A 16,758-nucleotide genomic window follows, 5' to 3' on the forward strand; every position below is an offset into this window, starting at 1 on the left:
CAGCCCTGGACTGGATTGAGTCCTACCTCTCTGGTCGCTCCTTCCAGGTTGCCTGGGCTGGTTCGGTATCGACACCTCGGCCCCTCGCCACAGGAGTTCCCCAGGGCTCAGTCCTTGGCCCGCTTCTTTTTTCTCTCTACACTCGCTCCCTTGGCCCTGTGATCACTGCACATGGGCTATCCTACCACTGCTATGCGGACGATACCCAACTCTTCGTCTCGTTCCCGCCGTCTGATACGCAGGTTTCAGCCCGTATCTCTGCTTGCCTGAGGGACATCCAGAGCTGGATGGACAACCACCATCTAAAGCTCAACCCAGGTAAAACTGAAATGATATTCATCCCTGCTAATACCTCTCCCCATCTGGATCTCTCCATTTCCCTCGGGGATACCACACTCACGCCGTCACCCAGTGCAAGGAACCTCGGCGTGGTGATGGACAGCAGACTGTCCCTTTCCGAGAACATTGCGGCGGTGACCCGGTCTTGCAGGTTCTTCCTATACAACATACGGAGAATCCGCCCCTTTCTCACCCCCTACTCGACCCAGCTCCTGGTCCAAGCGATGGTTCTGTCCCGCCTGGACTACTGCAATTCCCTCTTGGCTGGCCTCCCAGCGTCTGCCATCAGACCCCTCCAACTCATCCAGAATGCAGCAGCTCGTCTGGTCTTCAACCTTCCCAAATACTCACACGTCACCCCCCTGCTTACTTCCCTCCACTGGCTGCCTGTCATGGCTCGCATCAAATTCAAAACATTGGTGCTAGCCTTCCAAGCAGTTAAAGGGTCTTCCCCAGCTTATCTGCAAAAAATCATCAGACCCTACACCCCTGCCAGACCTCTTCGTTCAGCCTCCACAGGCCGCTTGGCACCTCCCCCTCTCAGAACCTCCACCTCACGCTCACGACTACTGTCTGTTCTGGCTCCACGGTGGTGGAACGAACTCCCCGTTGAGGTCAGAACTATAGAATCCCTCCCCACCTTCAAGCGCAAGCTGAAGACACACCTCTTCAAACAGCACCTCTCCCCATCCCTCCCTACCTCCCTGTGAACCTTAATTGTTGTCTCTGTGACTTGTGTATCAGTATTTTAGTTGGCTAGGTAAGCAGTGTTTGGATAGTTAACTTTGGTGACTTTTGCTCTGTTTGTTTGTTTGTTCAAAAAAAAAAAAAAAAAAAAAAAAAAAAAAATGGCCCTTGTCCTTATCTTTGTTGTACAGGTAGCAGTTGAAATTGTACTTACCTCTAGGGTCTTTCAGCGAACTTATCCCTGGTTATGGGTATGCACTTTGTTGTACGTCGCTCTGGATAAGAGCGTCTGCCAAATGCCAATAATGTAATGTAATGTAATGTAATACTATTTGGAGTGTAAGCTACAGTCAGAAAGTTCTGGCTGATGAAATTCATTGTGCAGAGCTTAGCCTTGTGCCTTCCTGAAGAAATGACATTGCTGTAAGTCTATGAGCCTGCCTGATAATTAAGCTGAGAAATGACATTTGGATGTAATATAAATGCCAAGCGAACATGTGTAAAAGGCAGGAATTTTAATTATGTAGTTAAAAACAATTTTGTTTAGCTTACATTTTTCATTCTTCTACAGCTTCAACATGTAATCACCAATTTAATCAAGTTTAGCATATAAAAAAGATAAGATAACACTTTCTTTATCATAAGTAGTTTTATTCAATATATTTAATATAAAATATGTAAAAATATGGTTCCAGTTGGCTTTATCTAACGTTAACGTTATCCACTAGAGGGCAGCACTCTATTCGTATTTAGAGTGAATTTCCTCACAGAGCAACAATTCGGTAATTTGATATGGAAGATTATTAAATTGACTTGTAATAAAACGAAATGGACTACATTAAAAATAAAACTGTTCAATAAATCCCAAATGGTGTCTAACATGACCTATTGAATGTCATTCTCACTCCCTAGTATCTGGAATCTGCATATCTCCAGCCCAAGATCTCAAATTGCGCTAGAATCTCGCCGACTTCCGAGGTAGTTTTAAGCAAAAGTGTTTGGCCAAATGAGCTATAAACTCCAGGGATGATAGCCAGGGGTGTTCTCTAAATTTCCTGAAAAGCACAAGTTGATAGGACACTCGTAGCCACTATGGCGAGTGTTTGTTTGACTGAAGTGACTAGCGAATTCTCAAAATGGCTTCTGTGTTGAATAGGAAAGGAAAGGATAGTTGATTCCAAATGAACCAGTAGCATGTGATTGGACGAACAAAATGTCAATCTTTCAGCCCTGGACACAATGCATGGTGAGGCTAGGCCTCCGTTGCCCACCCATTTTCAGTGATCTGGCCAATCACATATTGGCATGAAAAAAAATGCATTACATTGACTTCTATGAGAATCTCATTTCCTCGGGGAGGCCTGGCCTGGCCTGGCCTCCCTTAATACAAACTGATAGGGAAATCTGGCCTGTTGCTTTACAATTGCAATATTGGGTTTTAGCCATGGGAAAATTTAGATTTATGAACAAAACTAAAATAATATGAATATAAAAAATAAAAAATATGTTTTTTGTTAAAATAAATAAATAAAATAAATATATTTATTGTTTTTTTTAAATCTCTCTCTTCTCTCAAATTATTGGGGAGGCCAGGCCTCCTCCACCTCTATGGAGGAGCCTCCACTGATGTGAACTTATTTTAACTTACGCACTTGTAAATCGTTTTGGATTATAATTGTCTGTTAATTGACAAAAATGTCAATGTAAAATGTGAACTATCCATTGACAGGCCACCGAGGGCTATTCCCAGGAAAACATTATATAATTATGTTAATATAATCAGGTAGGTCAGTGGAGAGAAGAGCCTCACTAACAATGTGGTACAGTATTGCATAAACAAAAGCCATGGTAATAAAACAGAAATGACACACAGCTTCCAATGGAACTCTTAAACTTGTTATGAGTTGTGGGCGAGGCTGTTTCCAAAACAATACAATTCAACTGCAGGGCATCGGACATCGTGCAATAGTTTTCAGACACGTGCAGCCATTGCCACTACTGCCCTGCCCGCGCTGCTACTTTGACTTTCTGGAACATCGCTAATATTCTGCTCATGATTTCTTTGGTTGCCAGGGAATACACAATGGGGTTCAGGCAGGACGGGAGGCATGAGGCTAACGACAAGTTTACCATTTTCACATGTGGTTCGACGAGGAATGAGAAGAGTTCAATGAGGTACAGAGTTATGGTCGGTACGTAGAAAATCGCCACCAGGACGAGATGTTCTGTGCACGTAGCAAGTGCTTTATACCTACTCTCCACACTTTTCATTTTAAACACGACTCTCAAAATACAGGCGTATGACAAAACGATTAAACTAAGAGGCAGAAAAAAAACAATTATGCTCAGAGAAGACGCAGCGATCCACTGCAGTGTAGCATCATTACACGATATATTGATCAGGGCCCCGTACTCGCAGTCATAGTTGTACACATCGAGTGAATCACAAAAGGACAATTTGGTTAAGATCAAGACCAGGAATAACATGTTGCTTATACAAAACGACCAAACAAGCCCTAAAATACAGATCATGGTTGTGGGAGTGTTGATAGAAGTATGCCTCAGTGGGAAACATACCACAATTAGCCTGTCATAGGCAAGTACACTGAGGGAAAATGACTCTAGTGCAACTGAACCGTAATAAAAAAAATTCTGTGTCAAACATGCATTGTAGGACATGAAGGTATCTCTCGCGACAACAGTATGGATCGTACTAGGAATAAAGGATGTACTGCACATCAAGTCAACAACACCTAAATTAGCCACCGCAATGTACTTTGGAGTATGTAGGCGATGATCTATCCATATCATGGAAATTATGAAGGAGTTGCACAATACCGTCAGAATATAAATGAAGGCGAGGAGAATTAAATATAAATCAACAAACTTTAAATACGTAAATCCGATAACGTAAAATCCCGCAGGTCTAATGATGGAGTCGTTTGTGATGGAAGCGGAGAGAATTCCCATTGCACGTGTTCGGCGTTCAGGAACTCCGTGTGCCTGCTTTTCCTCTGGGCCCTCAGAGAGAAACAGAAGAATGGCAATCAATGAAAACATACAACCAGCACATGACAATTCAGGCTAATTCCCTACTAGTTGATTAGTTTAGGTTGACGACAGTAGGCATATAGCTTTCTATCAGCGCTTGGGAGGCCAACACATTCTACGTGATTCTTTTAAATGGTTAAAAGCATACCGCTTCGTGACTCAGCTGATTTTGTTCATAGACGCCCCTCTTTCACAATAACAACACTCTGACCGGGTCAGTTCTATTGGGGCAGAACTATGACGAACTGATTTATTGCAAAGGTGGCTTCCTATGACAGAGTCATGTGTCAAGTCACTGAGCTCCTCAGTTCGACGCATTCTACAGCCAATCTGTGGAAATCGAATGGCAGTATGCTTAATTTCATGCTGAAGTATCTCAATAAACGAATTGGACGGGGATATACACATGCTTTCGACCGAGTAAGTAACTTTTAAGGCCGGTTTCACATATACAGATAAAGCTTAAATTTGGACAAAATATATATTTTTTTCTTGTAGAATCGCCATTTAAAATGGAATTTAGTCTAAGGCTAGGCTTCATAAGTGTCTGTGAAACTGGCCATCGGGGTAAAATATGTTATATAGCCGAATGGCAAATACAACATTCATACAGTATATTTCAACACATTCGTGTAGTTTTGATGAAGAACCAACCAGTTCAAAGAAGATAATCATGCAGCGGAGGTGATTGCAAGCATGCGTATTAGGGTACAACGTGTCATCCCTACCGATATCGCTCTTGAACATATTTGTATTAGCTGTAGGTTCTCCACAAAGCTTCTTGGATGACAGCCAGCAAAAACCGATCGCGCCTGGAACCGTGAAAACTGAACCGCGGAACACAATGCTGCAATAGATTTTGTAATTATGTACATTAAATCACGCGTATATGTTGTCTTATACTCCCCCGGTGTTGACCACCTTGAATGTGAGGTTCTCGTCAGCTTTACTCTTACATTTTCTATTCCCAATAAACGACTTAAATATTGTATCTGTCGTCAGAACTATTTCTGTTCGACATACATGTTGAAGATATGCGCGTGGAAACATTTACCGTCAGCCCCGGCGTCTGAGAGAACTGCAAGCAAAAAAACCCCCCAAAAAAAAAAACCGGATCGGTTAAATGCGATATACCGCAGCAGGATAAGGTTACTCCTCAGGATCGGTGGCTGACGAAAAGTGTTATGTGATTCTGTATTCATCCTGCAGAATATATATCTGACCGTTTGTGGAGTGCGTGTACATGGGGATTCTTCAGGGACATCACTTACAAACTGGTGCTGTGCCGTTTTTCGACTCCCCTTCACGTGATCGTGCACGTCAAGCTGCACACTATGGGCAGAGCACTTTAATCAGAATTACTATAATGTGCCAGTGTTAGCTAATTGGCTTGTTTCAACTTCACTTCCCTGGGGAAGAGAGAAAAAGCAAGCAAAGCTTTTAAAAAGCTACGATTAAACAAAAGCTAAGAATTTAACAGATTTTCATCCATTAATTAATCTTTTATTTTCATAAACGCATTCAATTAATTAGTCATAACAACATAGTGTGTTGTGCTTTCCCTCTGATTCTGATACATGACTAGCATATAGGCCTAAGCTTTAGTTATGTAAACATCGCAACTATGGGTCGTTGATTTGTTGACTTGTTGATTTGATTCTATGACCATCTACGTTGGTCCATGGTTCTGACTTGATTTATACAAATGTTCTAAAGTATCACAAACAATGCAGTTTGTCCAAATAACCAAAGTAACTCATTAGGCAAATAGAATCCTCAGTATTGTCTTTAAAATATCTGTCTAACGGTTCTGTGTGTGCGCATGTGCGTGCGTAGGTCATATGTTTTTGCGTGCGCGTACCTGCGTCTTAAGATGAGGAAGCGCCCGCCAAAAAATCTTGCACCCGGGCCCATCCTAACTAGCTACCCGCCACTGACTGCTACTAGACGTCATGCCGGGGCAGTGCTGTAAACGTTGTGGAAGTTTGCTGTGGAATCCTGAGAAATGTGGTGCCATGGTCCCTAAATTATAATGTGGTGTTGGGAACAAAAAGTTATTTATATAAAATGGACCAAAGAAGTGGACCAGGACTAGACCCCTGTGGGACACTTTTACTAATTTCAAGAGACTTTGATTTGAATTGGTATGTCATTACAGTTTGAGTACACGCACATGTAGTGAGGACCATAATTAATTGGACAGTGACACCTTTTTTTTGTTGTTATTTTGGTTCTGTACTCTAGTGTGACAGGCTACAATGACAATGAGGTTGAAGTGCAGACAGATTTAATTTGAGGGTATTTTCATCCATCAAACAAGCGTGAGTTAAAGAGTAATTACCAAACATCACAAGAGCATAAACTGTGTACATGTGTAGGCTAAGCATTAATATGCGTCCACCTTTCCCCTTCCTTTATCACAAGCAGTATGACTTCATTGATGTCCAGATTATAGTAGATACAAAATATCACACATTGATGTTACTTACAATAATTGTTTGGGGTGGGAATGAAGTTGACTGCCATAGTTTTCCACACAGCCAAAAAAATATATATATATCATTAAAATAATAATAAATATAAAAACATGAGAATACATGTGTGAATAAAAGCATATACTTTTCCTATAAATATAACATATATATTCTTATCTGCATTGTTTATTAAATACAGCCTTTTTTCTTCTTTTTAATCAAGGGTGCCAATAATTATGCAGCTCACTGTATATCATTATCTTTATTTAGCCTGGTCGATCAGGGCCCACCGACAACAAAGTACACAAGCAGACCAGAAGACAATAACAGAGAAAATGACACAATATTGTAATCAAGGCACATTTGATGATAATCGTCTACTATAGAATTACACAAGCACAACACATGACAATAAAATAATGTTGCCAATGCAGTGCTTAAGCATCCAAAGTTAATTAATGTGTCATGTGTGTGAGTGGGGTAGTGACGGTGGGTGGATGTGTTCCAATACCAATTCAAGGCCAAACACCAACACCAAGAAATACATTGATGTTTTTCCTTTGATTCATTTCAAATTCAATTTACTTGAATTTACTGCCCCGTCCACGCTGCTACTTTGACTTTTTTGAGCATAGCCAGTATTTTGTTCCTGATTTCTTTGGTTGCCAGGGAATACACAATGGGGTTCAGACAGGACGGGATACTTGAGGCTAATGACAAGTTCACCATTTTGATGTTTGGATCGGTGTGGAATAAAAAAAGTTCAATGATGTACAGCGATATGGTTGGCCCGTAGAAAATAGCGACGAGAATAAAATGTTCTGTGCACGTTGCAAGTGCTTTGTACCTACTCTCGACAGTATTCATTCTAAACACAGCTCTCAAAATACAGGCGTATGACAGGATGATTAAAGTAAGGGGCCCAAACAGAAAAAGTATACTCACAGTAGAGCTAGCGATCCATTGCAGTGTATAGTCATTGCACGATAGAAAGAACACGGCAGCGTACTCACATACATAGTTGTGCACAGTGAGGGAATCACAAAAAGACAATTTGTTCAAGATCACGACGAGGAACAACATGGCGCTTCCCCAAAACAACCAACCAGCCCCTAAGATACTGATCATTCTAATGGGAGTGTTGATAGAATTATGCCTCAGTGGGAAACATATTGCAATTAATCTGTCATAGGCAAGTACACTGAGGGAATATGACTCTAATATTATAGAAATGTAATAAAAAAAATTCTGCGCCAAACATGCATTGTAGGACATGAATGTATCTCTCGTGACAACAGTATGGATCGTACTAGGAATAAATGATGTACTGCTCATCAAGTCAACAACACCCAAATTAGCCACAGCAATGTACTTTGGAGTGTGAAGGCGATGATCCATCCATATAATGGAAAGCATAAAGAAGTTGAACAAAATGGTTACAATATAAATGAAGCCAAGGAAAGTAACATATAAATCAGCAAACTTTAAATGCGTAAATCCGATAACATAAAATCCCATTGGTCTTATGATTGAGTCGTTCGTGATCGAAGTAGCGAGCACTCCCATGTGTGCGGCGTTCAGAAACTTCGCGTGACTGCTTTTCCTCTGGGCCCTGAGAGAGAAATTGATTAATGGCTACCAATGACAACACAGACTACGACCACGTGACAAATCAGTTCACTGGTCCTTACCCAGGTGATTATTTTAATTTGGAAAATATTTTGGGAGGCTAATAGCAACTTTTCCATCTAAAAACGTTTAACCGCATATACAATTTAAAATCAAAACATATCTATTTGTTTACTCATAAAAAAAAATGATTAGGCCTATTGCAATGTGATTGCTGGACTGTTTTGCTGAATGAATCATATGCATTCAGCAAACAGCAACAGCTGGAGAATTGTGTCAATTTATTTAAACTATCGAACCAACAAGATTTTTTTACTCTAAACACTGATATTTTGAAGCAAGGCACATGTTGATTTCTTCTTGGGTAATCATGATAATAAAGTCTTTTTTTTTTTTTTTTGCTTTAACGGTAATTTTCTTAAATGATTCTTAATTGACAATGTGTGTTAGCATAAAGACAATCACGCGATTAAACATAACCTTTCATTTTTAATCCTTATTGCTATTAGACTGAATTTAGAGCTTACTAGGAGTATTTCTCTGTCTCTCTCCAAGCAGACAGACAGCCTTTGACTTTAATGTGTCTGCTTCTCCTAGAAGGGGGTACTGGCACATTCCAGTCTTACAGCAAGGTCAACAAAATACTGATAATTGTTAGTGGCCAGCTTCATGTCTTTTTGTTTTGCTGAAGCCCCCCCGCCCCCTTCTGGGTCAGAGTACTGGAAACTGTACATAAGTCTCACTATGTCTGATTCAAATCAGAGAGCCAGTTAGCTCTCTCACGTTCTGTTATTTCTTTGCAAATAAATAGGAAAGTTAAACTCAAGTATAGCTACCATATTTTTACTTGGATCTGTTTCATCAGACGATGCTCACCGGTGAAATGTTAAACATTTTCTGGTCTAAATTTTTTTTTTTCCTAACATTTTGAAAACGCTTGGGCTCCAACACCATGTCATGACCCACATAGCGGAGACATGCTACAGTTCAGTACTAGGCAAACTGCTTCCATGCTACGTCATGCCTATATTTCTCCCATGTAGCAGTGCCAAAGATATTTACTTTTTATAACCTCAGGTTTATAATAAATTCAGAAGACAAATAATCAAATACATTTCAGTAAAAAAATATTTCATGCCGTTTTTGCCTACCATTCATATAGTACATTGCATTACAGGTCATTTAGCTAACACTTTTATCCAAAGTGATTTACAGTTGTTAGACTACGCAGGAGACAATCCTCCCCTGGAGCAATGCAGGATTAAGGGCCTTGCTTAATCTTATTGTGGCTACACCGGGGATTGAACCACCGACCTTGCGGTCCCAGTACCTTCATGTACCTTAACCACTACGCTACAGGGTGCCCAGTACTACAGTACTTAAACCTAATTAAAGTTACTGGAGTCACAACCACTCTTTTTTCTATTTGTGGATATTTTTAGATGACTAAAGATGCTTTAAGAACAACTGACATGAAAACAGACAACCTTGGGATGAGCTTGAAACAACTTCTTGGATAATGCACTTCCTTCCTGTCATGTAGTGTTGTTTGTCATGCTTCCCAGAGATCGTAGCAGGAATTAGAGGCAAAGCTCTGAAACAAAATTAGTTTTGATGGCAAGTTATTTTCCTATTAAGCAACATCACTAGTAACAGCCAACATAAAAAAATTGTTTTATCATTATTATAGTTCATTGTATATTTATTCAAAAATACAGCTAAAGTGGCCTGTGAAAATCCCTTTTAAATACATAATCATGGTATTTATTAGGCATATGGTGTCAATGATGGACTAATTACTGATCAATCAATATAAGTCATATATTTCTGGTTATAATTGTGTAACCATGACCAGTGAAAACAGATTTTGTAGGAAAACAAGACCCGGCGAGCCTGGTTTAGTCGGTCCCTGTAGCTCAGGTGTGTGGCAGAAACTCTATCCCTGTCAGCACAGAAGTGGGACGGGATCCTTTGTTGGTTACAGACCTAGTTCCTTTACTTCCTTCATTGAAGCATTTCCATCTCATTAGGCTACTTGTGTTACCACAGAAGATGTAGGAACTTCCCACACCTAGGTTGAAGGTTTGTAGGCCGCAATTCTAAATGTTCAACAGATGGCACAGGAAACAGGTAAGCAAATATAAATGTAACAAAACTAACAAACTAACAGATTCAAAGTAGATTGGTGGGGACACACCGCCCCCTATTCCATGGCTCTCGAATCGAATGCACACTCTCTGGTTTGGGAAACCCAAGCTCCTCTTGAATTGTTAGCACCTCCTCCAATAGGCAAAAAAGCGTGCACAATAACCAATTGACTATTTACCTGAAGCGAACAATCCCCATTTTCTCCCCCCATGGTTTTACCATTTTTACTTCTTATATATTTGCACATTGTTGACGCTCCCTGCTTCCGGCCGTTTACCAGCCACCCCAGGGCTTGCCCTCTGTTTGGGTCGTTGCCCTGAGGAAACATGGAAGTCAGAGGCTGCGTCCCATTATTTCTCACTCCCCCGTCCTTTATTCTGCTCCCCCACTAAAACTCGTCTACTTCTCCGAAAGTAGAATGGAAGGTTGTGCAAATGATTACATCTAAGAAATATTTGGGGGAAATCTGGGCATTAATGGGTTAAAAACACATGTAGCGTTGAATAAGAACCAACCAGAACCAGCCAAACCGTGGAGGTGATGTCATGCATGCGTATTTGGGTACGCCGTCTCTTTCTCTCCCGATATTGCTCTTGAATTGTTTCAAAAACGCCAGCGCCTTCAGCACACACACACACACACACACACACACACACACACACACGCGCGCGCGCGCGCGCAAATTCCTTTCAGCAGGTGATATCCAATAATACTACGGTTGTATGTATCCGACACAACGGAAAAGTAATAGCATAATGCGTCGTTCTTTTTTATCAAATCAAATTTGTTCGCTTTAGAATGCCTGTACGTTGTCCAGAAAACTATGTCATCCGACATAACAAGTTGTTCATGTGTAAGGCCCACACGTGTTTTAGAGTTGACAGACAAATTAAGTGTAAAGTAACAGTATAAAGGCTAGAATAGCAGATACAACTGTTTACAAATAACATTAAGAACACAGAAGACAATTGGGTAAGTAAATAAATAAATAAAATGTAACAACGCGTACAATAAAGCATCACTTTAAGGTGTCATGAAGATACACATAATTCAACTATAGAAAATGTCTTAATCGAAGTTGTTCTAATTAAAAGCCATCAGTCTTTAGTTTTCTTTTTGACATTGCTTGCTTTTTCGTGAGGCAATTTAGCTCTACATTCAGCCTGATGTTGACCATCTTCGAGTGCCAATTGTTCCCTTTGAACATTTGGCCTATTAGCGGTGTGTATTTCACACAGGCCTGCCTGGGGAAGGTAAGCACGCGGAAACATTCACACTGCTGCACAAGTTGCTCTCAAGTGGTGTGGTATTTTCAGTCTTATACGAGTTTCCCATCGGGAAGGCTTATTATGTTGGATTATCTAGTCGGGTAAATCGTTAAATTGTAAAGCAATGTCATACAATAAAGCCAAGTGGACCACAGCTACAAATATACAACACAACACACATACATTATTTGATAACTATAGGAGTGCAGTATTGCAGTGCCTGTGGTATTTGCGTTTTAACGGTCGGAAATTGCCACAAAAAATCACTTGTCTGTCTTAATAAAAAATAAAAAATAAAAAAGAAGCAATGGAGCGATTTGCGCAGAGTAGAATTGGCGCAGCAGGAAAACGCAACTCACCAGTTCTCAGCATAGGTCAGCGTTGAAAGTCGCTAGTCTAATGTGCTTCTACTCTCTTGCTGCAGAATTTATCTCCTGGTGTGTTTGCGTGTGTGTGTGTGTGTGTGTGTGTGTGTGTGTGTGTGTGTGTGTGTGTGTGTGAAATGCGTCTATTTGGGGAATTCTTCGGAGACATCAATTAAAATCCGCAACTTCCCCTACTTGAGGCATTGATGCGGTTTACATAGCATTTTTTCATTTCGGAATTACTATCCAGACTGACTTTTTGGACTGTTTGTGGATTAAACATATTACATATTTGCTCTAATAGGATATGTGCATTTATTTTTTCAATTAAGCAAAAACCTAAAAACGTTAGGTTGTGCCGCCGTCTCCCCTATAGCTTACACTAATTTCCAATACTCATCCCCAGGAAAAAAGGCATAGTAGTTCAATACATGCAAATATAAATGCACAAATATACAATTTATTGTACACTGCCATTCACTCAAACCAGTCATGAAGTATTGAAAACCGAATTAGTGTTGAAAAATAAAATAAAATAAAAATAGTTTCTACAAATACAAGATACATTACATTACATTAATGGCATTTTGCAGACGCTCTTATCCAGAGCGACATACAACAAAGTGCATACCCATAACCAGGGATAAGTGCGCTGAAAGACCCTAGAGGGAAGTACAATTTCACTGCTACCTGTACAACAAAGATAAGGACCAGGGCCTATTTGAATTATTATTATTTTTATTTTTTAACGAACAAATAAACAAACAAACAACAAAGCAAAAGTGACCAAACTTAACTATCCAAACACTGCTTACCTAGCCAACTAAAAATATCGATGCACAAAGTAAATCACAAAGACAACAATTAAGGTTCACAGGGAGGTAGGGAGGGACGGGGAGAGGTGCTGCTTGAAGAGGTGCGTCTTGAGTTTGCCCTTGAAGGTGGGGAGAGATTGTACAGTTCTGACCTCAACGGGGAGTTCGTTCCACCACCGTGGAGCCAGAACAGACAGTAGTCGTGAGCGTGAGGTGGAGGTTCGGAGAGGGAGAGGTGCCAAGCGGCCTGTGGAGGCTGAACGAAGAGGTCTGGCAGGGGTGTAGAGTCTGATGATTCTTTTGTAGTTAAGCTGGGGAAGACCCCTTAACTGCTTGGAAGGCTAGCACCAATGTTTTGAATTTGATGCGAGCCATGACAGGCAGCCAGTGGATTGAAGTAAGCAGGGGGGTGACGTGTGAGTATTTGGGAAGGTTGAAGACCAGACAAGCTGCTGCATTCTGAATAAGTTGGAGGGGTCTGATGGCGGACGCTGGGAGGCCAGCCAAGATACATTCAGTTAGCGCTTTATTAGGCATTTATTAGACTTATTTTTTGGACTTATTAAGTCTTCTGCTGCTGTAGCCTATCAACTTAGAGGTTTGATGCATTGTGTGTTCAGAGATGCTCTTCTGCATACCACTGTTGTTCTGTGTGGTTATTTGCATTACTGTCACCTTCCTGTCAGTTCCAACCAGTCTAGCCATTCCCCTCTGACCTCTCTCATTAACAATGTGTTACTGCCCACAGAGCTGCTGCTCACTGGATGTTTTTGGTTTTTCACACAATTGTCTGGGACTTTTATGTGTAAAAATCCAGTTTCCAAGATACTCATCCTGTCTGGCACCAACCATCATTCTACAGTCAGTTTGATCACATTTCTTCCCCATTCTGACATTTGGTCTGAAAAACACCTGAACGTCTTGACCACATCTGCATGCTTTTATGCATTTAATTGCTCGGATACAAAGGTTTCTGATGCCCAGTTTTACTGGTCAATTTGTTTTTTTCAGGTCAAATATGATTCTTATTTGTTCAGTCAGAATCATGTTGGTTAAATAAATGTTATCCATAACAAATATATAATACATGTAATATTCAAGTATAACCAGAGGTATAGCTTAGGTCACAGTTTTGAGACATATGAATGACAAAACAGAGGAACATTAGAATTTCTGCATTCATAGAAATATGGACCAGTGACAAATTGGTTCTAAAAGGCAGGAATATACAACAAATGTTCAAAATTAAAATAAATTTTTAAAAAGTTTTTCAAAGATTAAAAAAAACAGGCAAATTTATCAATTATGATCTATTATAATTAGATTTATTCATGTATTAGGACATAACAAAAAAAACATGAATGCGTTGGCAATTCATAACTTGTGAATAATTACTTAATATAACTTAATATTCAGTAAAATTCCATGTCATTTCAGAATTTCATTTTTATTTTTACTGCCATGTTTCCTATCGAAACATATAAGCATCCACGGACAAATATTTTGTGGACAAAAAAGTTGTTCAGTGAGAATTCACGGGAACTGAGGCACCCGATATAATGATGACGTAGGAAACACATTCATGTTTCATATCTACAGTATATTCATAATGTATAACATTTCACCTTAAGTAAATATAAGGATGATGAAGAATGAGTACACTGATAATATACTGTGTGGCCTGAATGGTTCAGAATAATACATTCATTTACCTTAAGACACATAATTGTGTATGCAAATGACCTAGGCAATATGCATTGTTAAAAGATGCAATGGGTTCTCAAACCATATGTCATAATGTAATTGCCTGCATTTATATAGCGCCTTGATCCAAAGCGCTGTACAATTGATGCTTCTCATTCACCCATTCATACACACACTCATACACACACTCACACTCACTCACACTCACACACTAACGGTGATTGGCTGCCATGCACGGCTCCAACCAGCTTGTCAGGAGTCTTGCTCAGGGACACTTCGACACCCAGGGCTGGAGCAAACTGGCAAACCACCGACTGCCTGATGACTGCTCTTACCTCCTGAGCCAATGTCGGCCCCATTACATTCCCTTACATTTAGCTGATGCTTTTATCCAAAGCGACTTACAGTTGATTAGAAAAAGCAGAAAGACAGTCTGGTCATCATTATGACCGAGAACAGAACGATACTTACACAAAATGACCAAACAGTGACTAAAATACTGAGCATGACAGTTATCGTGTTTATCGAGCTCTGTCTCAGTGGGAAACATATCGCAATTAGCCTGTCATAGGCAAGTACGCTGAGGGAAAACGACTCTAATGAGAAAAAGCAGTAATAAAAAAACATCTGTGTCAAGCATGCGTTGTACGAAATAAAGTTATCTTTCGCGAGAAACACTCTGATCATACTTGGAATAAGGGTTGTGCTGAACAACAAGTCGACGATTGCCAGATTAGACACAGCAATGTACTTTGGAGTGTGCAGGCGATTATCTACCCATATTATTGACAGAATGAATGAGTTTGACAAGATCGTTACAATATAAAGGACGGTGAGGAAAATCAAATATAAAGCTGTAAACTTTAAATACTCAAATCCGATAATGTAAAATCCCACTGGTATAATGATGGAGTCGTTTGTGATCGAAGTGGCGAGAATTCCCATTACTCGTATGCGGCGTCCAGGACATCCGAGTGACTGCTTTTCCTCCGGGTCCTGAGAGAGAAACAGACGAATGGCAATTAGTGCGGATACAACCACGTGACAGTTGTGCCTGACTTTTGCATTTCGATATTTTCCAGTCGTATCCATTGTCATAGCCTACAGATTACATTTAATTATATATTGTTTCCAGTTGGATATTTCAACTGAAGCACTTTAGTAGCCTAAAGAGCACTAGCCTACTGCAATGTGGTTGAAATTGGTTCTAATTGCCACAGCCAATGGAGTTTCAAGTCAGCGCGTTTACAGAGAAGGGGGATAAACAGTGTTGTGACGTCAAGGTGTTTGTTGTTGCTATTCCTCTTTTGACCGTTAGAAGTCCGAAATTACCTATTGTAATTTATAAATATTAGCAGCCAATCACTGAAAATGTACTTTCATTATTGCTACAATACTACTGAAGACAAAGCAATCGTTTTGATTGGTCTGTGGTAACTAGAAAGTGTGTGGCCGTCAGGTCAGGCCAATCACTCGGTAAGCGCTGAGATATATCGAATTTCACTTTTTCATGAAAAGGGTGTTAAACCAAAAACAGAGTATTTAACAATCTGCAGAACTGTATTATGATGAGTTTTATGAAGTCTTTTAATTTTACTAGACACATTTTCCGAATACACATTGTTTTTTCGTGAATAAGCGTTTGAAGCACTGTCATTTTTTTAAGTGTTAATAGTTGCACTAAGATTCTGCAAATAATGTAATTATGTGTGTATTCATACAAAATCTGATTCCCTATTTCACTCTGTTAAGCCCTTCTATGTGCTATAATTTACTATATTCACTTGTACTATGGTGAAATAAAAACAAATAATTGAACTGAAAATGGATGTCCCATTTTACCCGAACATGCCATCAGCGTGTTCGGTAAACACGAAGGGGCCTTGGCGCGTTTGAAGGCCTGTAGTTTCTAAACAAGTATACTTTACAACATAATTTCAAAACAGAAATATTGCGGAGATCCGTGATAACTTCTAAAAACATAATTGAAGTGAGGTCTCCTGGCAATTCTACCATAAAGTGTCCCAAATTACCTGATCCCACTATATTAAAACAAATAGAAGAGAGTCGCCGTTAATATAACGTTGAAAAATGTAACACGGTCTATTGTACAACGCGAGAACAGTTGCTATATCAGTTGTGTAATTTGAACAATTAGTCCTTTTCCACCTCTCTAAACAACAGAGCAATGTGATAACTAACCAACAGTTTTTGAGCGAGTGACTTGATTGGCTATATTGACCACAATAATGTTATACGATTTCGCACGCATGTTCAA

General features: G+C 39.9%; 1 protein-coding gene across 1 annotated transcript; it reads right to left on the reverse strand.

The window, feature by feature from the left end:
- Positions 1–7,142: 7,142 nt before the first annotated feature.
- LOC133133494 (olfactory receptor 1496-like) lies at positions 7,143–15,425 on the reverse strand. Its single transcript, XM_061249595.1, has 2 exons — positions 15,043–15,425; positions 7,143–7,734 (listed from the first exon to the last, which is right to left on the reverse strand). The coding sequence occupies exons 1-2, from the start codon at positions 15,423–15,425 to the stop codon at positions 7,143–7,145; spliced, it is 975 nt and encodes a 324-aa protein (XP_061105579.1).
- Positions 15,426–16,758: the final 1,333 nt, after the last annotated feature.

Source organism: Conger conger, chromosome 7 (genome assembly GCF_963514075.1).
Source record: "Conger conger chromosome 7, fConCon1.1, whole genome shotgun sequence".
Lineage (NCBI taxonomy): Eukaryota > Metazoa > Chordata > Actinopteri > Anguilliformes > Congridae > Conger > Conger conger.